The sequence below is a fragment of the Apodemus sylvaticus genome, chromosome 1 (genome assembly GCF_947179515.1).
Source record: "Apodemus sylvaticus chromosome 1, mApoSyl1.1, whole genome shotgun sequence".
Taxonomy (NCBI): Eukaryota; Metazoa; Chordata; class Mammalia; order Rodentia; family Muridae; genus Apodemus; species Apodemus sylvaticus.
In genome coordinates this window covers 168858214-168881374 of record NC_067472.1, presented here as the reverse complement: position 1 = coordinate 168881374, position 23161 = coordinate 168858214, and the positions used below count along the sequence as shown (strand labels likewise).

Below are 23161 nucleotides of genomic sequence, written 5' to 3'. Positions count from 1 at the left end.
GCTCTTGAGCACACATTGCACACCTATATTTGGTGACTGAAGGTGATGGTTGCAATACAGATGGCCTGGAGCTGAGGAGATAGCTCAGTGGGGCAGAGTGCTTGCTGTGCAAGTATAATGACTTGGGTTCAAGTCCCCAGAGTCCACGAAAAAGTCGGTCATGGCAGTCCATGTCTGTCATCCCACCATTTGGAGAGTGGAGACAGGTGGCTGGCTCTCCAGAGTTCTCTGGCCAGGCAGTCTGGTTACATGGTAAGCTCTGGGTTCAGTGAGAGACTCTGTCTCAAAAACTAAAGTGGGGTAGAGGGAGGGATAACTGGCACTAAGGATTTTTTAATGGAAAACCTGCCATTTTAGAAGCATCCATGTATAAACGCATGCAGGTATATGTGCATATGTATTTAATTGGAGTTACCCCACACAATAACGCTTCTCTCATAAACCATGTATTACTTAATACATGTGTGAAACCTCACCTCTGATCTAGAGAGACCCCTAAAACAACAACTGCTCTCAATGCCCACCAGAGTTTGATGGTAAGACCCTATTGCTGAAGGCACAGCATACTTTGGTCATAGGGCAAGGAGAAACCGAGTTGGCACTGATTGGGTAGCTTCCTCCCTACCTGCCAGTTTTTATAGCTATGAACTCTGTGAGCTCTGATGACTATCCTGGAAAGAGGTGCTCGTGTGCAATAGCAGTACACGTGTTCTTGGGTAACTGAAGATTTTTCTGATTGGATTCCAGGCCTGCTCCCCAGGTGGAAACACACATCTAATACTATACATCTAGCCAATAAGCCATGGTTGGGGAGAGTATAGGCTGTAGGAGTGAACCTCTGACTATCATGCTGCCAAGTGGACTTCATATTGAACTATATTGGGAGTGTGTAACTCTATACCTTATGTTAGTGCAGTTCTCAGGCCTTGGGTAACGCAGAAACTTACAGCTGATTGGAGTGCAGAGAGTCACTGTCTGCAAAGAGCTCACCTACTGATGTGACTTCTGTGCCACACCCCCTTTCTCCAAGGCTCAGTCAACATCATGGAAGAAGGAGCAGGAAGATTGTAAGGGCCAGAGGTCAGGAAGGACATGAGGGGAACAGTGTCTGGTGGGCACAGCAGGCCCGCTGCCCTCGTGAACTCACAGCAGCTGTGGCTGCCTGCGCATGACCTAGCTGGTCAACCTTCTGACATAGCTGAGGGAGGAATTTGTGAGCCCCAAGTCTAACCAAGGAGCTATGGATAACTAATAGCTTCTGAGGGAGGGCAGGTGTGTTGGTTAGTTTTTGTCACCTTGTCATAAGCTAGAGTCTTTTGGGAAGAGGGGCTCTCAATTGTGAAATAATTATGAAAATATAGGCCCATAGGTAAGTCTGCAGAACATTTTCTTGAATAACGGCTAATGTGGGAGAGCCCAGCCCATTGTGGGTGGTGCCACCCGAGCCAGGTACTTCCCAGAGGTACAAAAGAAAACATGCTGAGCAAACACGTCAGCAGTACTCCCCGATGGCCTATGCGTCACTTCCTGTCTTGAGGTCCTGCCCTGACTTCCCTAGATAAGGACTCACAAGCTGTCAGTTGAAATAAACCTTTTCCTCCCCAAGTTGCTTTTGGTCATGGGTGTTTTATCATCACGACAGAAACCCTGACTAACACAGTCAGTTTACTTAAGGGCGTGGCTTCTGGTAGGTCCAGAGGATGGCCGCACATCAGCAGCACATGGTCAGCGCAAATGAGACTCAGTGTGGTATAAAAAAGTAAGAGAAAAAAAATCACAGAGTTGGGAGTAGACAGGGAAGGGAGTGGAGAGGAGTCAGGGGGAGTGGGAGTGAACACAATCAAACCGTAGTGACTGAAATTCTCAGAGAATAAAAAAGTTAATATTAAAAAATAAGGTGGAGGGAGCTGGAGAGATGGCTCAGAGGTTAAGAGCACTGGCTTCCAGAGGTCCTGAGTTCAAGTCCCAGCAACCACATGGTGGCTCACAACCATCCTTAATGAGATTTGACACCCTCTTCTGGAGTGTCTGAAGACAGTTACAGTGTACTTAGATATAATAATAAATAAATCTTTTTTAAAAAAGGTGGAGAGTGCTAGAAGAAGACATCTGACATTGACTTCTAGTCAGTATCTGTCTGTCTGTCTCTCCCTCACACACACACATTCACACACCACACACATTCATACACACATACCATTCACACACCCCCACTCTCATACACACTCATACACGCATACACACAGAGCACACTCACACAATGCGCATACACATTCACACTCACACACACACACCACACACACAAACATACACACTCACGGGCACACATACCCATATTCATACAACACACACGTACACACTAACACACACAGATACACATTCATACCACACTCACATACATATACACATGCTACACTCATACAACACACACGCAGCTACACACACACAGATACACACACATACTACCATATTAACACACATACCACACTCATACAATACACATACACATATATACCACACTCATGCAACACACTCACCCAAACACAAAAAACACACACTCACACCTCTCACACAAACACATATGCCAGAAGACAGGAGGAGAGAAGGAGGAGGAAGAGGAAGAGAAGGAGACTGAAGGAGGAAAGGAGGAAGAAGAGGACTGGAGGAGGAAGAGGAGGAAGCAGTTCAATCATTCAATCTTCCTCCTTTGCAGCAGGTCCCAGGATAAGTTTGGGGAAAGACAAAAGGCAGAGAAATGGAGGGCCCCTCCCTAGGAGGGGACCCGGGAAAGTTCCCGAATGTAAAAAGGACCCGCTCTCTGAGGCTTCCCTGCTCCCTTGCCCACTTCCAGTGGCGGCCGTCCGTCCGTCTATCCGTCATCTGTACTCTAGCCCTTCCTTCCCTCCCCTCCTGTGCTGACAGTGGCCCGGGTGTGCCGAGTCCAGGCCCAGCTCTCCGACCCCTTGACCCTCCGCGCGCACCTCACCTGAACGAGGCAGTGCACAGAGAAGGGGAGGAAGGCCTGGGCTTTGTTAAGGATGCTGAGTACCGTGAGTGTCACAAACGCCTTCTCTGCATCCATGGCATTGTCCTCTGCCACCAGGGTGTGGACAGCGAACACGACCAGCGCCACCTGATAAAGCACAAGAGTGGCACTGAGCCTGCGGTCCATTGCTGGTGCGCAGAGCCCACTGAGGTGTCTCTGCGGCCCACAGATGCCATGCTGCTGGCACCAGCTCTCCACCCCAAGCATGCCCTCTCCCAACCCTCTGGCATCTGCAGGGAGACCAGAATGACGTCACCAGAAATGTAGACACTTGGAAGGACACGAGAGACACAGAGAAGAGAAGGGTGGAGGTCTTCAGGGCGCCGAGCTCCTGGCCCCGGATGTGCAGGAGTCGCTGCAGGAAGGCACACTCCCAGCCATGGGACTTGATGGTTCTCACGGTTCTGAGCATGGAGCTGGTGAGCCGAGCTCGGGAGGTTTTCTGCCTCATCTGTTCTTCCTGAGATGGGAAAGAGAAGGCAAGAGAAAGACCAGCCTGGAATTCGCCGTCCTTGTGGCCCCTGCGGCTGCGCTGGCCGCAAACCCTGCAGATTCTTTCTCCAAGCCACACACCAGTCCAGCATCTCCGCCAGGGTCCTGAGCTATACCACCTTCACCCTGGGCTTTCACCCCTCCCCAGAGCTGTCTCAGCTGACCCGAGCCTGCTGTCACTGCCAATCAGAAGCCACCAGTGGGCATGATGGTGCTACCAGGAAGACGTCCTGGAGGTACGGGTGTCACTTGAACTAGATCTTAATGAGGAGAACAGGAAACTGCAAGCACTGGGTGCGTAGGGAACAGGCAGATGCAGCGGGTAGATGCAGGAGAGGGGGCCCTTCAGAGACGGAACAGTATGACTCAAAAGAAACCCAGGGAGACTGCAGGAAAGGGGGACAGGGAGCTGGGCTCTTCAGAGAGAGGGGAGGCTGCAGCAGGCCGGGAATCGAGATCAGGCAGAGAAGTGTTTGGGGTTTCATGTTCCATGCAAGAGTCTCTTTGAGGCCATCTAGAGAGTGGCCAGCCTGGTGACCAAGGGGAAGAGCAGTATGAACATGTGCTGGGAGGGTATCCAGGGATCTGCAGAAGCGAGGACGGAGACATGGATCGCCTGTACGGAGAGGTCAGGAGATCTGGGAGGGAGGCAGTGTCTCAGAGTAGAGTGAGGTACTGAGGAGCAGAGGGTGGGTGACAGGGAGGGTGGGTGACAGCAGAGGGTGGGTGGCAGTGGAGGGTGGGTGACAGCTGAGGGTAGGTGACAGGGAGGGTGGGTAACAGCAGAGGGTGGGTGATAGTGGAAGGTGGGTGACAGGGAGGGTGGGTGACAGGGTGGGTGGGTGACAAGGAAGGAGGGTGAAGCTGGGCGGTGGTGGCGCACGCCTGTAATCTCAGCACTTGGGAGGCAGAGGCAGGCAGATTTCTGAGTTTGAGGCCAGCTTGGTCTACAGAGTGAGTTCCAGGACAGCCAGGGCTACACAGAGAAACCCTGTCTTGAAAAAACCAAATCCAAAAAACAAAAAACAAAAAACAAAAAACAAAAAAAGGAAGGAGGGTAGTGGTGATAGAGAGTGGGTGACAGCGGAGGGTGGGTGACAGGGAAGGCGGGTAACAGGGAGGGTGGTAGGGACATTGAAGAGGGGCGAGTCATCTTCCTCCACTTTCCTGAACATTCTCTTCTTTCATCATTACAGGGTCTGCTGTGTAGTCCAGGCTAGCCTCAAATTAACCATCCTCCTGTCTCAGCCTCCCTAATACCAGAATGATGGGTCTGTGCTCTATCTATCTATCTATCTATCTATCTATCTATCTATCTATCTATCATCTATCTATCTATCTATCTATCTCTCTATCTATCTATCATCTATCTATCTATCTCTCTATCTATCATCTATCTATCATCTATCTATCTCTCTCTCTATCTATCATCTATCTATCATCTATCTATCTATCTATCTATCTATCTATCTATCTATCTATCTATCTATCTATCTTTGAGATAGTTTCTCACTAGTAGTCCTGGCTGGCCTGGACCTCACAAAGATCCCCATGTCTGCCTCCCGTGTGGTGGGTTAAAGGGGTGTGCCACCACGCCTGGCTCAGTCGCTTTTGCTTCCAGGTTTATTCATTTATTTTGTACACGTATAACCATGTGCATGCCACAGGGGCCATCTGGAGGTCAAGGGACAACTTGCCAGATTTGGTTCTCTCTGTTCACCACGTGGGTCTTGGCATCAAACTCAGGTGACCAGGCTGTGAGCAAGTGTCTATCTGCTGAGCCATCTCACCTGCCCTGTGGTGTCCTAACTACCACCTACTGCCCGAGACGCTGAGCCTGCCTCTGCCCTCAGCGCTTCGAAGCGTCTAGACTTATGGCTGTGAGCCCTCTGCCGGGAGAAGTACTGTAGGCATGAAATCTGCAGATGAAGGAGACAGGGCTTGAAAGACTGAGCGTGGCTGTGTGAGGAAGCAGAGTTGGCGAGGGGGAGAGGGGGGAAGCAAGGGTTGGTGACAGAGGCCATGGTGGGGTCATAGGCTTCGACACTGAGCCACATCAGCAAAGGAGGTTTGGTTTCTTTGGCTGCCACGCGTCCCTCTGGCTGAGTGTGAACGGGGGTCAGAGGCAGGAGTCACTGAAGGACAGCAGCTTGGGGCCATTTTGAGAAGGGGCCACGTTCAGGAAGGAACAGAGGCTTGCCCAAGGGACATGGGTCTGACAACACAGAAGGACAGGGGCAGACCTGTAGCCTCTTCTTGCCTGTCCCTATCTCTGTCACCAACCAGAACCCCAGTGGCTGTTCCTCTGCCCAGGGTGGCTGCATCCCCAAATGCCAAACCTGATGGTAGTTCCTCTTCTTGGTGATGAAGAAGTTCAGGGGGAGGAGGCTCAGGAAGACAGCCACGGCTGTGAGAGCAGAGGGTCCAAGGAGCTGGGGACAGAGGACGGGGTGTCATGAGACTCCAGGGGTTTGGGTCACCCCACTTCCCGGGACTGGGAATTCAGGCGTGTGCCGCTGTGCCTGGCTTTTTATATAGGTCACGGGGGTCGCACTTGGGTCCTCATGTTTACTCAGTAAGCACTTTGTCTGCTTGCGATCCCTGCTCCTTTTGAAAGATTATTTATTGAGGTGACATGGCCACAGCATGCATGTGGAGGTCAGGAGATGACGACGTTGTAGGCTCAGTTCCCCCTTCCACATTTATGTGGGCCTCCGGCCACAGCTTGGGTCTTCAGGCCTGCATCCTCCGACAGCAAGCACAGTAATCTGCCCTCTGAGTCATCTTGCCAGCATGCTCTGTGTTGCTGAGGCTGACTTAACCCCCTCTTTCCCTCACCTCCCAAATTCAGTTATTACAGGTGTGTGCTGCCACACCCACCTCTCAGGGCTCACTGTTAATCTACCCTCCATCCCGCCTCTTAGTGGGGAGTCACCAGATTAACAAACAAATCCACAAAGTTGCCGTTTCTGACCTGTGTGTGTGTGTGTGGTGTGTGTGTGTGTGTAGTGTAAGAATGTCTCCTGCAATATGGGAGACATAGTTATACTGAACGATTATTCAATTTATTTAAAACATCACATTTAACTGGACACCTGTGTTTTGTCAACTCTCTCCCACTAGCTTTGTAACGGCCGGTGCCTTTGGTCTGGTTACCTGGGAGATATGGTGGTGGGGACAGACTAACTGCTTTGAAAAATAAAGTCTTGTTGTGCTTTTCTGAGATTTCCTGCGCCCCAACTCCAGTCCCTGTTTCTCTCCGCCCACAGGAACTCCGGTCTCTGATCCCTTCACTGAAGTGGGCCAGTTTGGTTTATTCATGCAACTATTCCACCCCCTAGTGGCTCAACGGAAAACTGTCCTGAAAGCCACTGGCAGCCTTAGGAGCGCTCATTGGGAAAGTAAGGTCACCCCTCCAGACCGCCACTATTTTCATTTAGCTGCAGCACCCACAAACCACCATCTTAGTAAGCCTGGGGCAGCATGGTGGCCCTCCGGTGCCAGGGCAGAGGCCGTGTGCAGGGCGTTACTCGTGGCTGCTGTGGCTTCTGAGCGCTATCAACCTCGGCCTGCTCAGGCACAGCTTGAAATTCAACATGTCAACACTGCACACAGGCATTGCTGGAATGTCTGCGTAAGCTTGCTGACCACCTACTGTGTGCAAGCCTTGGACTATACAAATGTCAGTGTTCATAAATAGAATTCTAGTTTGGCATGACGGCTCACATCAGAAATCGCAGCTGCTCCTGAGGCTGAGGCAGGAGAATCACAAACATCAGCCCGTCTATACAGCAAGGTCAAGGCCAGCTTTTTAGTGAGACCTTGCCTTGAAATTTAAAAAAAAAATTTATATATAAACATTGCATATAAATGTATGTATATGATATGATATATTATGTCTAATATAATATATAAATGCAATAAATATATATTTTTTGTTTATTTGTTTGTTTCAAGACAGGGTTTCTCTGTATAGCCCTGGCTGTCCTGGAACTCACTCTGTAGACCAGGCTGGCCTTGAACTCAGAAATCCACCTGCCTCTGCCTCCCAGAGTGCTGGGATTACAGGTGTGCGCCACCACCGCCCAGCCAAAAATATATTTTTTAAGGACCAAGGATGTAGCTCAGTGGAAAACTGCTTGCGTGGTATACACGAGGCACCACAGGGATAAATAAGGAAACATTCAATAGTGGTCAGTGATCACCGCTTCCCTCACTCATCAGAGGGCAGCTAACAACGCTATAGCAGTGCGTGCCGGGTACTGTTCAAAGCACCTTAGCTACACAGCCTGAGCTTCCCTAGTCCAAAAGTTGGAAACTAAGTGCTCCAGAATCTGAGAAGCGTTGAGCACCAACACTATGCCACGGCAGGGAATCCATGCCTCATCTCACCCTGGGCCACGGGCGAAATGCAGGGCTGTTAAAGACACTGCTCAAAATGACCTCTGGGCTGTGCTAATAAGGTGCCCACAAACTACATATGATTTTCTTGTTAAACTCAGGTTGTATCCTGAGGCTCTCAAATGCACATCTACCATTCCTGAATCCAAACCCAAAGCCTGCTGGACCCAAGTGATCCAGGCAGAGGCTGCGTAACCTCTGTCAGCTTGTCTGGTCCTCACCATGTAGGACCAGGAGCCTGCTTCTAGTTATCCTCTGTTCTTGGAACTGAGGACTTCAGCACAGAGAGGGCGAGTTAGCGTGAAGTTTAACAGTGAGTGAATGGTAAGAGCGGGATTTAACCCCGGGCAGCTCACACGCAGCCAGGGCCTGGTATTGTAATAATAAAGATGACGATGATAGCAGGTGCTTTTGTACTATGAAGCAAACGGAAGGAAAATTTTTTAAAAGTTTCCCGGCTGATGCCATGATAGTACGCTTTCTTCAGGTGGTGGCAATTCTTCTGAGAATTGGTAACAGTAAGGATCCCATCTGGATGGGCACACTCCTATAATCAGGCACTCAGAAGGTGGAGGCACTAAGACAGAAGCTCAAGGCTAGCCTCAACTATGTCACGAGCTTGAGGCTAGCCAGAGTTACACAAGGTCTTGCCTGAAAAAACCCAAACCCCGATCTGAACCTAACTAAAACTCCAGAGTGAATTCATCTACATTTTAAGAAGGAGAAAGACCGCCGGGCAGTGGTGACGCACACCTGTAATCCCAGCACTCTGGGAGGCAGAGGCAGGCGGATTTCTGAGTTCGAGGCCAGCCTGGTCTACAGAGTGAGTTCCAGGACAGCCAGGGCTATACAGAGAAACCCTGTCTCGAAAAAACAAAAAACAAAAAACAAAAAACAAAAAACAAAAAACAAAAAAAAAAAAAGAAAGAAAGAAAGAGAAAGAACTAACTGCTGGAGGGGGCTAGCCTGGGCTTGAACCTAAGCCAAGGCCACTCGAAGACTCTTCACTGTATATCAACTTGCACTGTGCAGATGGAGACTGGGTTTAGGGAGGAGGAGGGAGGGGAGGAGGGAGAGGAGGAGGAAAGGAAGAGAAGCAGAAGAGCCAGAAGGAAGAAGAGGCCACGGAAGCCCAGATCCACTGCCTCCACTCCACACCTGCCACAGGTAGACAAAGCAGACGCCGATCCACAGGAGGAGCATCCACAGCCCGTTGAGGTAGACGACGCTCTCCACCACCCGCTGCACGTCCACCGACACCAGGCTGACCACGTCCCCTGCTGCGCTGGACTTCCTGGAACCACTGGACAGGACCAGGACCTGGGCAGGTGTGAGGAGGAAGAGCACACGAGGAGGGAGAAGTGGGGGTGGGCACCGAGTACAGGCCCAGCCTCAGTTTACCACCGAAGTTGTGAACCTGTAAACTTTCCCAAGCTAGCCTCTCAGGACCAGGCTTGAAGATCTGGGGGCACACGTAAGTGAAAATTACAAAAGCTAGACCCTGGCTGGGGTGACCTGGCTCACTTGCCCTGTGCTAGGGATGCGGAGAGCGGCCTTCTCTCCCCGGATGCGACAGGCAGATGCAGGCTAGCCTGTGCTGAGCTCTCTCCCAGATGCTGGGGTCACTCTGGTGACTGTTAACTAGGACTGTAGGTACACTGCGTGGTCACAGTTGTTAAAAAGTGAAAAGTGATTCCAGTATCAATGTGGTCCCTGTTTTACAGCTAAGGAAACTGAGGCCCAGAGAAGTGAAACAACTTGCCCTGAGTCAGAATCAGAGCCAGAGACTCAAAGGCCAGGAATGCAGGACCCCTAAGGCACGACTCAGGCGACACAGGCAGGACACCTGTGCACCTCTTCCTCCAGTCTGCCTTTCTCTGAGTGCTTCTGATCTGTCTGCTGCTGAGGTCACAGGACCCCTCAGCAGCATGACGAGCACTGGCTCTTCCTGCCTACTCTGTACTGTGTGAGAGTTAGTGTGATCCAAGGTGTGGAACTCTCCACTCCGCACTCACAGAGGGCAGGCTGCAGCCCCACCCACGGGGACTCCCCCCCCCCCCCACCTGCCTCCTGAGAACTTCCACGGAGTCAGGCTTGTTAGCACAGCTGGAGTTTGAGTGACAGGAGCAGAGCTCAAAGATGTTTATAGTTCATTTCAGTGGCAGTCACACCGAGAGCCAAGAAGGTGTCTCCCTGGGGGTCAGGCCATGTCAGACCTCTTCTGAGGATCAAAGGCTGCCTGGCTGTGGCAGGCAGAGTTTCCTCTTGTGATCAAAGGAAGTCAGTCGGGAGACTCACGTGGGCTGTAAGCGCCCTGGCGGGAATGCAGATTATCCCGAGTCCCTCCCTTGCACTGACAGCCTATAGAAACAATGGGTACCTGGAAACTGCCACTTCCCCAGGAGCCTCCCGCTGGGAGAAGGAAAAGACTGAAGCCTGGTGCCAGGGAGGAACTTGCCGGAGACAGGATGGTTGGGGCCACCCCCAGCCAGAACTGCATAGCTATGCACACCTCTTATTCTCTACTTAAATCTAAACCTCACAGTCAGGATTCCAGAGGAGGACTTAGGGGGAGTCACTGTCCCTCGCTTGTTTAATTGACCGATTGGAGAAGATACCCAGTCTAGCTTGTTAGACCCGGGGCCAGGCTCCCATCCTGATAATTCTAGTAACAATTTGTTCTCCTTGAGACCAAGGAGCCACCATCTTTGCAGCAGTTAAAAGACATCACTCAGAGTTCTCGCTATGAGACAAGAGACAGTGAAGGAATGAGAGATGGAAGAGATATGGTTGGAGACGTCTCAGGGCCAGATCACAGAGCATTAACTGAGGAGGACGGGAGTCTGGGGGTACGCATGCACACATGCGCTCTGCCCCTGGCGCTCACCTTCCTTCCTTCCTTCCTTCCTTCCTTCTTTTTTTGATTTTTCAAGACAGGGTTTCTCTGTGTAGCCCTGGCTGTCCTGGAACTCACTCTGTGGACCAGGCTGGCCTCGAACTCAGAAATCCGCCTGCCTCTGCCTCCCAAGTGCTGGGCGGTGCTCACTGTTGGGGTTTTGTCTAAGCTTCACCCCACACCTACCTGGCAATAGCCAGGTATGCCCCGCCCCAGAGATCTGGCCCACTATAAGAGGGGCTACTTTCTCCTCCTCTCCCTCTTTGCTCTCTGCTCTCCCACACTCTCTCACCTCTCTGCCCCTGGGGCTCTTCCCCCCTCCACGTGGTCATGGCCGGCCTCCACTCTCTATTCTCTCTCTCTCTCTCTCTCTCTCTCTACCTCTCTACCTCTCTCTCTTTTCTCTTCTCCCCTTCCTTCCCGCCCGCTACCCCTTCCCTATCTTAAATAAAGCCCCACGTGGAACTATCTGGCCTAGCGTGTCTCATTGCGGCTCACGGTTCCACCGCGGTGCGCGCATGTGGGCACAGCGAGCAGCGAGCAGCCACAACGCAGCGAGCAGACAGGACCTCCGAGCGAGCGCAGAAACCAACACTCACCTTTCTGTATACCAGGCCAGTGATGGCTGTTCGGAGCCTCATCTGAAGGACCTTGGCTCGATACATGTACTGCTGTTCAAACAACGTCTGGAGACAAGCTGACAAGAACATCAGCACAGCCAGGAGCCAGCCCGTCCACGCCGAGGAGCTGCGGTCACCCATGAACTCCAGAAACAGACTAGGGTGCAGGAAGAGGGAGAGCAGAGGCCCAAGCCATCTGGGTGCAGGGTCATCGGGCGGTGACCTCTACGCTGTCCATGTTTCTTTTCCATGTGACTTTGCTGCCCCAGACTCTTGGGTGCTGTCATCCCAAATCCCAACACCAGGCCTGGCTTTACTTTCCATTCAGTAAGTGACACAGGCTGGCCTGGAACTTAAGAGCTTCCTCCTTTAACCTCTTGAGGAAGAGTGATAGCTCTTTACCTGCCAGGCCTGGCTCTACCATCCGCTTCTTGAACCTGGGCTGACTACCAGTTTTGGCTATCCAGACATGGGGAGGTAGTATTGTGCCAACACCAGGCTTTGCCGTGTGCGTGCAGGTGTGTGTGTGTGTGTGTATGTGCGCGCGCGCGCGTGTGTGTGTCTATGTGTGTGTGCGTGTGTTTGTGTGTCTATGTGTGTGTGTGTGCGCATGTGTCTGTGTGTCTGTCTATGTGTATGTATCTATGTGTATGTGTGTGTGTCTATGTGTGTGTGTGCGTGCGGGTGTGTGTGTGTATGTGTCTATGTGTGTGTGTGTATGTGTCTATGTGTGTGTCTATGTGTCTGTGTGTGTGTGTCTGTGCATGTGTGTGATTTTGTCCTGTCTCCCAGGCCATGTCCAGTAGTATTTGACCAGGCCTGCCCTGTCTCTTAGAGGACGGAAGTTGCCCCAGCAAAGCCTAGGAGAGACCATTTCAGGCATCTTTGGCATACTCAGCCACCAGCCACAGACACTTGCGTGAGCCGTGCAGTGAGCTCCAGCTCAAACTGCCTGTCCATACATCCTGACCAGCTGAGTGAGTGCGTGCCTGTGATTTTAAGCTCCAACCTCGGGGGGGGGGGGGACAACAGTGTAGCAGCAAAGCTAACTGGTACAGTCCCCCCGCCCTCCTGGGATCAGTCACTTTTCTCCTGCCCTGTGTCCCCCCACCTCCGCAGACTTATGGCACATGTGCTGTGGCCCTGAGTCCCAGATGTACACACAGAGGCAGGATTCTTCCTCCCAGGATGTCACTGAGGCACCTCAGCCAGAGCCAGGGCCTACCTGAGGAGCTTAGGAACAGCAAACCTGAAGGCATCGCTAATGACCAGGCTGAGGGTTCCCAGCAGGAAGGGGGACCGGGACACACGCCAGATAGCCCGGAGCAGTGGGCCCTGCTGGGTCCTTTCTGGCTGCAGGAAGGCCTCGGTCTCAGGGGCCCCCACACCTCTGTGCGCTTTGTGCCTGGAAGAAAGGAAACATGGACACGGGGCCCAAGTGATAGCAGACCAACAAATTCTGGTTACTTATTATTATTGTTGTTGTTGTTACTATTATTATTTTAAGATTTATTTATTTATTTTATATGAATACACTGCAGCTGTCTTCAGACACCCCAGAAGAGGGCATTGGATCTCATTACAGAAGGTTGTTGGGAATTGAACTCAGGACCTCTGGAAGAGCAGCCAGTGCTCTTAACCACTGAGCCACCTCTCCAGCCCTCTGGTTATTTATTAGTTGTTTTGAGACAAGGTCACTCCGTAGCCCTGGCTGGCCAGCTGTTGGCCTCTTTTTCAGGCTCCCACTTGAGCTCCGGCTCACTTCCTGCTCGGACTCGGATTTGGATTCGGTCTAAGCTCCACCCCTCAGTTACCTGGAAACAGCCAGGTAGACCAGGCCTAATATCAAAGGGGCGGGGCGTCTTGCCCCTCCTCCCTCCATCTCTTGCATCTCTTATTCTCTTACTCTCAACTTTTCCCTTGCCCCCTCTTGGGCTCTCTTCCCCTCCCCCCCTCCATGTGGTCATGGCCGACCTCTGCTTCTCTACTCTCTCCCTCTCCCTCTCTCTGCCTCTACTACTCCCTTAACTCCCCTCCCCATGCCCTGAATAAACTGTTCTCCACTATGTGGGTGTGTCTGGTCCCTCGGGGAAGGGATGCTCGGCATGGCCCCTCCCCCACACTGCTGGACCCCATATTCTCCCGCCTCTTTCTCTTTTTATGATAGCAGCACCTCCCACTCACCCTGGCCGCACACTGCAGCTTCCCCTCCATTCCCTTTCCAGCTGGGAAACCAGTTCTTCTGAAGAGTTTTCTTTGCCAAGCGACCAGAGGTCTTTTGGTCCCAGCAGTCTTCTGTAGCCCCTCCATAGCAGTCTGTGAAAGAGGGGTCACCAGAGTAAGCTCCTCCTGCCTCAGGCCTCGGGTACCTACATCCCCCACACCCCATCTTGCTCCCTGCAGGTAGCTGTGTGTCCCCTGAGAAGCCACCTCTGCTGGGTCCTGAAGGCAATGGCCTCCCCTGGGGGGAACCCGGGTACTTTTTAAAGACATGGGAAATAATGACTTACTGCTTAAGGGACAACTGAACTGGCGTACTAGGGAAACAGACCCTCTCGGTTGGGAGTCAGCCGGTCAAGGCCCAAATGTCTTTCAGATCTTTGATCTTTCCAACAACTTGAAGGGGACTCTCTTGTTGGGTTCTGCTTCTCTCTCTAGGTCCTGCCAAGTGTCCCATGAAGTGGCAAACAGGAGGACAAGCAAGCAATGGGTTAATTGCCTGAGTGCCCTAGGGGTAAGCAATGTGACACAGTCTGGGTGACATTCCATTAGGACAGGAAACAGAAAGCACAGCTGATGGGGGGGCTGTGTTCTGGAAGCAGGGTTGAGGCCCCCAGGAGAGCTCCTTGGAAAACCTCTTCTCTGTAGGACCCCTGTGTGTGTAGAGCGCTGAGACCTTCGTCCTTAACAGCCACCAGGTGCCCTGCCCTGCGCCAGGTGCTTCACAACCTGTCATTCTCTCAAATCAAAGTGGGCTGGTTCACCTGAGGTCTGTCTGGGCCAAGAGCAGGAAGGGCCCTGAGGGGTGGCCGTGCGTGGTGTTAGTGCCCGTGTTAGTGGCCATGGCATTAGTGCCTGAAGACCAACGCTACGAAGGCGCTTGCTCTCTCCCCCAGCCTGGATCCCCTAGGAGATAGAGACTTGGCCATTTTAATCTCACTCTTGGGCTTAGTGTGCAGTAGCTGTTTATTTAACATGTTAAGTGACGAAGTGTTGAAGCTGCATACTAGACGTGATTTTATTCAGCACCTGCTATGTACTAGCTGAGTATAGTCTTTTTGATGGAGGTACAGGTGCTACCCATCTTACAGAGGGCAAGACTGAGACTTTGGTGTGCCTAATGAGCCCACTAAGAGGCAGAGTTGAGGGTCACATCTTTCTCTGAGGAGTAAACTGGGACGCAGTGAGAGGGATGTTCTGGAAAGCAGCTCTGAGCTGGGCAAAGGAGGCATGGGTAAGGGCCGGAGGGGACGCTGTGGGGAAGGGGAGGAGTGGGGCTGACAAGCCAAGAGCACAAGGTAGGTCAGAGGGCTCCACCTCAGCCCACACCTCACTCACCCAGAGGCCCACCAGAACATGGCCTTGGAAGGGAAGGAGGCCTCGGCCTCTGGACATGGATTCTGGAAAAGAGAAAAGCCAGGAGGAACCAGATGTGGTGGTGTCTGCCTGTCGTCTCAGAACTTCCACTGAGGCAGGAAGAAAGAGCTTAAGGCCACCCTCGGTTATACAGCAAGGCTCCATCTTGGGGGAAAAGCCAGGCTGGCCTCAGTCTCACAGCCCACAGTGAATAAGTAGGTGGCCAAGGCTGGAGAGGCAGAGGGAGTGAACATGAGTTCAGTGCTAAAAGAATGGTAAAGTTTGATGTCTCCTTACCAGAGAGAAATATCAGTGAGCAGAGAGCTTCCTGGTAGTCAAGGCAAAAAGGGCTAGAAGGTGATTCCTGTCTTTGATTCCAGCAGTAGGGACAGGCAGATCTCTATGAGCCCAAGGCCAACCTGGTTTACAAGTTAAGTTCCAGGCCAACCAAAGATACACGGTGAGACAAAAGGGCTGGAGGGCTAATGCTGTCGATAACTCAGAACAAGAGTTCCCCAGAAGAATAGCCATTACTGGACTGAGACCAAGAAGGTCTCAAACAGCTAGGTGTGGTAATAGCTCACACCCATAGTCCCAGCTCTCTGGAGGAAGGAAGATTGCTGTGGGTTCAAGGCTAGCCCGGGCTTAACTAGTGAATACCAGGCTACTTTGGGCTTCAATATGAGAGCCTACCTTCAAAACAACAACAACAACAACAACCACTTGAAGCAAGGACCATGTTATGAAAATGAGCTAATGGAGCCCAGTGATAAGAGTGTTGTAATGGTGTGTGTGTGTGTGTGTGTGTGTGTGTGTGTGTGTGTGTTAGAGGGAGGGAATGTTGAGGGCTAGAGCTTCCTGTTTGTCCCCCTTTGGTGTGGAGAATTCCCTCCGCACAAATTCACCGCCCCAAACTGAGCTGCTCCCATATCATGAGGGACTGACAATCTCTCCAAGCGTGGGCCAAGCTCCGCCTTCAGTTGTTCCCAACAGATACTTTGTCACAGTGCTGAAACAGTCATAAGAAGGATGTATTCTGTGAGTCTGCAGTCCTCCTGCCTTCCCAGTGCTGAGATCACAGACGCCCCCATGCTGGGCCCGGTGGTTCAGATTAAACTAGCAACAACAGGAAAGCACAACTTGTGCTCTAGGCCAGTTTCCTTTGGTCACACGCTGCTGTTTACATAGGAAGGGTCTGGGGATAAAGGACGCCGGGACTGACTTACCAAGGGCTGGGAGTCTTCCGAGAAGAAGGGTGGCTGGTCCACCAGACAGGACAGCACCAGCTCAGCCACCACCAGGGACAAGCACAGGTAGGTGGCCAGGTGGTGGAGGGGCTCTTGACGGAAGCTCTGTGGGGGACAGAGACGCCCCATTGAGCCCAAGCGTGGTAATCAGAAAGCCAGGGGCTCCAGAGGTCTGGGCTGAGGCGGACGTGTGGTTCCTGAGGCCTGGAGCAATTCCTAAATGGGAACCAAGCCCTGGTGCCTGAAAGCCTGGTCCTAGCGTTCCTGGTCATCCTGGCTCACAACACCCGCCTGCCATATGCCAGTCATCTGAGTGAGTCCCAGTCCCTGGGACAATAACACAAAACAGAGCTGGGTTTTTCTTCCTTCCTCCTTTCTAGACCTGTGGTGGTCTGAACAAGAATGTCCCCCACCCCATACATGCAATACTTAGCAGTGGCTAAGACCAGCGCCGGCCTCCCATCTTCTCCCCCTTTAGCTGATTTTATTACCATCTGCTCTGCACAGGGCTGTCTGCAAATCTCCCAATGAGCTTTTGTTTTTTGAGATTGGTCTCACACCATAGTCCGGGCCAGCCTGGACTCATGATGCTCTTCCTGCATGCAGGAAGTTCAGGTGTGAACCATCACACCCAGCTTGTGATCTGGGTTTGCAAGTCTGTGTTTTTCAGGTAGCACTCGACTGGGTCCTAATTCTCCCACGGGCCTCTGCCCTACGCTGCCACGTAACCAGCTTCTATTGGAAATGAAGGGAGGTGTGGGTAAAGCGCAGAAGGGGAGGGAGGAAGGGAAGAAGGGAGCTGGGAGGGAACCTTCTCTTCATCAGACAGAGCATTACAGGTGTTTAAAATCAAGACAGAGGCCTGGGAACGTCATGGGGGAGGGTGGCAGTGTGAAGAAGAGGGAAATGTGCCGTGCGTGAGTGTGTAAGGGAAGTGAGTGTACACGCACCTGTGGAGCGGCCTGTGCAAGTGTGCAATGCGCCAATGACTGTGTGTACCCACGTCTGTGTGTGGGATGGACAGGTATGGGGTGTGTGTGTGTTTATGTGTGTGTGTGTGTGTGTGTGTGTGAGGATGTGTGCAAGTGTCCAATCTTCTGTGTCCTGTGATGCATGAATGAAGCACTCTGATGTGTCCAGAGTGTGCGAGGAGTGTGTCCATGTGGGGGTGTAAGATCACGGGAATTTGTGTTGCTAAACTATGTACTTTTTTTTTTTTCGAGACAGGGTTTCTCTGTGTAGCCCTGGCTGTCCTGGAACTCACTCTGTAGACCAGGCTGGCCTCGAACTCAGAAATCTGCCTGCCTCTGCCTCCCAAGTGCTGGGATTACAGGTGTGCACCACCACCGCCCGGCTATCCATGTACATCCGACAGTGTGGATGCTGGTTATTACACTGTGTGGGAGAAGCCTGGTACAGAGAGATAGCCATGGCATGACCTCACTTGCAGGCAGAATCTAGAGAAACTGCCTTCTGGGAGCAGAACTGGAGGGGGTCTTCCTGGGAAATGAGGGCTGCAAACCGGAAGGGCAGGGAGGCATCGGCCAGCCACCTGTGCAGAGAGCACTGTCCTGGGGCCCGGTCACACAGGAGGGGGACTGTCATTAATGATGCTACAGTGCCAGGCATAGTGGTGCCTGTAACCTCAGCAAGCAGGAGGGAGAGGGAGGGAAGATCAGAAGTTCAACATTACCCTGCTCTACAGAGTGGATTTGAGGCGAGCCTGGGCTATCTGGCACACTGTCTTAAAAAAATTACAATATTAAGCTATTTCAAAAGAGCTGGGAGAAAAAATTTTGAATTTTTTAACAAGATGTATTTCTCTCTCTCTCTCTTTCTTTCTTTCTTTCTTCCTTCCTTCCTTCCTTCCTTCCTTCCTTCCTTCCTTCCTTCCTTCCTTTCTTTCTTTCTTTCTTTCTTTCTTTCTTTCTTTCTTTCTTTCTTTCTTTCTTTCTTTCTTTCTTTCTTTCTTTCTTTCTTTCTTATGTATACAGTGTTCTGCCTGTGTATATGCCTGCACACCAGAAGAGGGCACCAGATCTCATTATAGGTGGTTATGAGGCATCATGTGGTTGTTGGGAATTGAACTCAGGACCTCTGGAAGAGCAGCCAGTGCTCCTAACCTCTGAGCCATCTCTCCAGCCTGTCTCTGAACATTCTCATCACAAAGAAATTACAACTGCCCAGGTGATGGGGAGGCTAACTGCCCTTATTTGATTATCATTTAGTTTACCCATACATGAAAACAGGGGCTGGGAGAGGGCTCAGTGGGGCTTGCCGAAAAAGCATGAGCCTGCAAGTTCAAATCCCCAGCAACTACATAAAAATGCATGTGTGGCTCCAGTCCCGTGGCATGGAGAGACAGGGTAAGTCCTGCTTACTGGCTGCCAGTCTAGCTCTAGGGTCACTGGGGGACCCCGACTCAAGAGAATTAGGGAGAGCGTGGTAGATCAAGACACAGCGCATCCTCCCTGATGTCTGCACACACAGCCATGTGCATCCACATATGCACACAGCACACACACTAAGCATACCGCATCCTACAAATGAGGATAACAATCATGCATCAACATAAAACGAAGTACACGGGATTGGCGGGACTTATGCGGGAGGCTGTTGTGTGTGGAACTCACCCCTGCAGAGGCCTGTTGGACAGTGCTGATAACTGGCAAGAGGCAGCAGAGCAGCCAGTACCCGAACAGCACCCCGGACGCCCGGACTCCCTTCTTCCTCTCCATGTGGATCAGGAAGGTGGCAAGGCTCTAGACAAGAAAGGGTGGAGGGCAGAGGGGAGGCCCCCACCTCCCTCCCACTCCCACGCCAACGGGAAAGGAAAGCAGCTCTTGGGAGAGCAGCCGTTACCATGGTGGTGAGCCACACGGTAGGGTGAATGAGAAGTTCTGGGGCCTGGGGCGTGCCCTGGTGGATCCTCCACAGAGGCACGGCCACGTTGAAGGTGTACAGAAGGATGAGGGCGAAGCCAAGAACCTGGGGGGAAACAAAGTCAAAGCCAATTGGAAAAGACCTCCTGTGCAATGCCCGACGGGGGCTCTGTCGGTGACATCACCGATCTGTTAGCCCTGCTTGGGAGGCACTGAGACCCACCCTGAGCCTCAACTCTCATCTCCAAATACTCTTCCGTAGTTGAGTTGACCCAGCGTTTCCCAGGCCACAGAGGAGGCTGGAAGTGTGTGTGTTGGGGTGAGTTAGGGTGGGAAGTGAGGGGTAGGAGGTGAGGAGGTTTCCAATGGACTCCCCTACAGGAGGAATGGTCCTGCTGGGGTGGTTCTGCTTGGAGGCAGGAGATCCGCACTGCCTCAATGCCAGGTTGTTGCTAAACACAAGCCGGGTTTCAGTTGCTGTTGGGAAGGTGACAGTGAGACCCGCCTGACTGCCCCAGTAGACAGTCACTGATTAAAGCCTGCTCTCTGCGGATGCTTGCTGGGGCTAGAGCGCGCTGCGGTGCAGCGGTGCAGCTATTAGCTCTCTGCTTCTGTCCTTTTGGTGAATTCTTTCAACACCCACATCTGTACTGTCTCCCCCGGCATGGCATTTTGGTGGCCTCTATGGGGATCTTTCTCCTCTCTTGACTTGACTTCTTTCCCGCCATTACTTGTGGCATTCAGCTGACCAAGCCACCAGCAACTGAAGGTCTCTAGCTAGGGCAGTTTTTCCAGTGAGACTGAAGGTCTACAGGCTGCAATCCCACACCATGGTACAGACTGAGAAGTTCCTTTGCACCCCCCCCCCCCAAGCCTTACTTCCTGTTTGCAATGGATGGACCCTGGTCAAGGCTACCCTTTGGTGGAAAGGAGGGTGGCCGGCTGGAATCTGAGAGGGTGGTGGTCTCCTTCCAGTAGACGCCTCACTCTCCCCACTCTGTGTATGCTGTGGTGGGGGGGCAGCAGTACCTGGACTCGGACAAACCCACAGGTATTGTGAGAACCCCTCCCTCTCCTCCCTGTCCCCTTAGCTACTGCTGCTTTTCAGAGAGGGGAGGGGACAGAAGGCATAACTGACAGTGGTTGAGCCCAAGTGTTCATATTCCTGGCCAGATTTCTAGGCACACTTCTCTTTCTTATTTTTCCAGTTCTTAGTTTTTTGTTTCTTGTTTGTCTGTTTGTTTGTTTGTTTTTGACACAGGGATTCTCTGTGTAGCCCTGGACATCCTGGAACTCCATCTGTAGACGGGGCTGGTCTTGAACTCAGAGATTCACTGCCGCTGCCTCCTGAGTGCTGGGAATAAAGGTGTGGGCCACCACTGCCCATGCTGGCTATCTCCCAGTTCTTGATCCCCATCATGAAGTGTGGCTGGCTGGTGTCAGCAACTTTTCCTAGACTGCACACACTGTGGGAGCCCTCTTACCGCTTGCTGTCCTGTTCCGTCCCTGACTGCCCCTGCTAGATCTTCTGCTTCCCATCCAGTAAGTGGACTCTCTCCTTTCCTTATGTGAAAGCAGACTACTCATCTGGATAATTTGTCCCCTGGCTGTAAATTGTCCTGATAGCTGTAGACAGTTTGGCCATGTGTTGACAGCCCTGTGTAGGAGAGATGTCCTTATAGAGAGGTGCCCCAGTTCTTCTAAGGGTAAGCAGAATGATTTGTTGACCACAGAGGACACCTCATAGGAACACCCATTCACAGACAGACCCATTATGGGAAATCTTCTGCCCCTCCCAACTCCCCACTGTGCTGCATGCTTAACCACAAATTTTATACTCAGACTTTACAGAAAAGATACTAAACTGGCCTTGAACTCACACATTTGCCTGCCTCTGCCTCCCAGGTGCTAGAATTAAAAGTATATGCCACCACCACCGACTGTCTTAAAAAGAAAGCTTTTAAAAAATTTAAGCCACAATAAAGTCTTCTTGAAACCCATAACAAGCAAGAACCTTAGAGTTGAGCATTGTGGAACTGGTGTGTATGTGTGTGTCAGGGTTAGGGCCATGGTTTGACTGTAATATCAGTGCTGGCGAGGTGGAGGCAGATGGAGCAGAAGTCGGATGTCAGCCTGAGCTACCTAGCCACTTCCAGTTCCAGCCTGGGCTACATGAGCTACACGCCTGTCTTAAAAAAAAAACAAAATAAAAACAAACAAAAAATACAAACAAACAAACAAAAACAAAAGTATAAGTAAGTAATCTTAATTTGCTACATTATGTCACAAATGTAATTTAGATTCAAGACCCTTTTAGTAAGTTAGTAAATGTTTCATGATGCTCTAATTATGATATCAGTAAGAGGAATAAAGCAATAATCAAAGAAAACCAATATGCGGAAGAGAAAAAGATGTGAGAGAGAATCTAAGTGTGAGGATATGTTCTGGGTGAGGAAGCTTAAAGAGCGAATATTAGCTTGGGATAAGGAAGGCTTGCGTATGATGAAATTAGATTCTCTCCCCCTGAGGTAAACATGATTTGTTGCTTCCAAAATAAAAAGTGAAAGCTGAGGACACACTGGAGCAGCTTAAGCGCCCTGCAGAAGGGCAGGGTAAGTCACAAAGGATGAGCCTTCAAGATGGCGGAAGGAGGGTGATTGAAGAAACACACTGTCAAGTTCCGGACACGGACAGACAGCTGAAATGCACCGCTTGGCAGAGCTGACAGGGGCTCTTCAGATCCTGAGCTGCTCTTGGCGACTGCACAGAAAACGAACTTAAAGAACAAACGTTTTATGTTTGCTCAAGAATCTTATATTTTGTAGGAACTTTTTTACTCAGCTTTTAACTACTTGAAAAGATGGCCTTATAAAAATTTATTAGAAAGCTGTTTGTCTTGGTGTCCACATAGCTAAAGTTGTTGTTGTTGTTGTTGTTGTTGTTGTTCTTCTTCTTCTTCTTCTTCTTCTTCTTCCTCTTCCTCTTCTTCTTCTTGTTTTTCAAGTTAGGGTTTCTCTATGTAGTCCTGCTGTCCTGGAACTCATTCTGTAGACTAGACTGGCCTTGAACTTAGAAATCTGCCTGCCTCTGCCTCCCAAGTGCTGGGATTAAATGTGTGTGCCATCACTGCCCAGCTCCTCCTCCTCCTTTTCCTCCTCCTCCTCTTCTTCATTTTTTTTCCCAAGACAGGGTTTCTCTGTCTAGCCCTGGCTGTCTTGGATCTCACTCTATAGACCAGGCCGGCCTTGAACTCACAGAGATCCACCTGCCTCTGCCTCTCTAGCACTGGGATTAAAGGTGTGCTCCACCACTGCCCAACTCCAACTTTTATTCTGAATTAAACTGGACAAATCTTCCAGACGACCTGTTGTCAATAAACTGGTTGTTGTTACTTACACCTCCTACAGACTCACATCCTCAACCTAACCAGCCTTAATATCCCACCAGAACCCACGACAGGCTATCTCACCCCTAGGATCCACAACTTCACCTACAGGAAGAGCTCTTCAGAGTCTCCAACCCCTCCCCGAGGAGCCTTCACTGCTTTGACCCTCACAACGGGCCCATCCTCAGCTCTGTCCCTCTCATGAACGAACACCTGTCAGACTAACACTAGTCAGGGCCGCATTGCCTCTGCTCAGTTTGAGGAAGCTATTTAAGATGGGACATTCACCCAAATGTCTACGGTTTGACATGGCCCCATGTTTTGGTGCCAGTTTAGGGTGCAGATGCCAGTCTAGGATGGGTGGAAGCACTGAGCCAGCCACCATTCTCACTCAAGGCTGGACCATCATAGTTTTGAGGACAAGTTTGCCAACCACCATCTCCGAGACAGTACAATTTGGTCTGATTGTCTCTGCAGACCTCCCCCAAGGGAAGTTGCCCCTGGGATTCCTGACTCTCTGCTGACTTGCTGCCGTAGCTGTCCCACAGCTTATCCAATTAACTCTACTTCTGCCTTTTTTTCTGTGGTAATGGTTATGGGTACGGGACGCTTCTAA

The 23161-nt window shown here is 51.3% G+C and overlaps 1 protein-coding gene across 1 annotated transcript in view; it reads right to left on the bottom strand.

Annotated features, from left to right (window-relative positions):
- The window catches only part of Abcc6 (ATP binding cassette subfamily C member 6), a 51099-nt gene that overhangs the window by 26050 nt on the left and 1888 nt on the right, over positions 1–23161 (bottom strand). The window contains exons 3-13 of the mRNA XM_052178691.1: positions 19141–19266; positions 18912–19040; positions 16258–16383; positions 15014–15075; positions 13640–13771; positions 12681–12860; positions 11435–11612; positions 9098–9259; positions 5878–5970; positions 3303–3506; positions 2987–3133 (exon numbers count right to left, since the gene is read on the bottom strand). Of these exons, the coding sequence (XP_052034651.1) occupies positions 2987–3133; positions 3303–3506; positions 5878–5970; positions 9098–9259; positions 11435–11612; positions 12681–12860; positions 13640–13771; positions 15014–15075; positions 16258–16383; positions 18912–19040; positions 19141–19266 (1539 nt within the window). The remainder of the gene's footprint in view (positions 1–2986; positions 3134–3302; positions 3507–5877; positions 5971–9097; positions 9260–11434; positions 11613–12680; positions 12861–13639; positions 13772–15013; positions 15076–16257; positions 16384–18911; positions 19041–19140; positions 19267–23161) is intronic.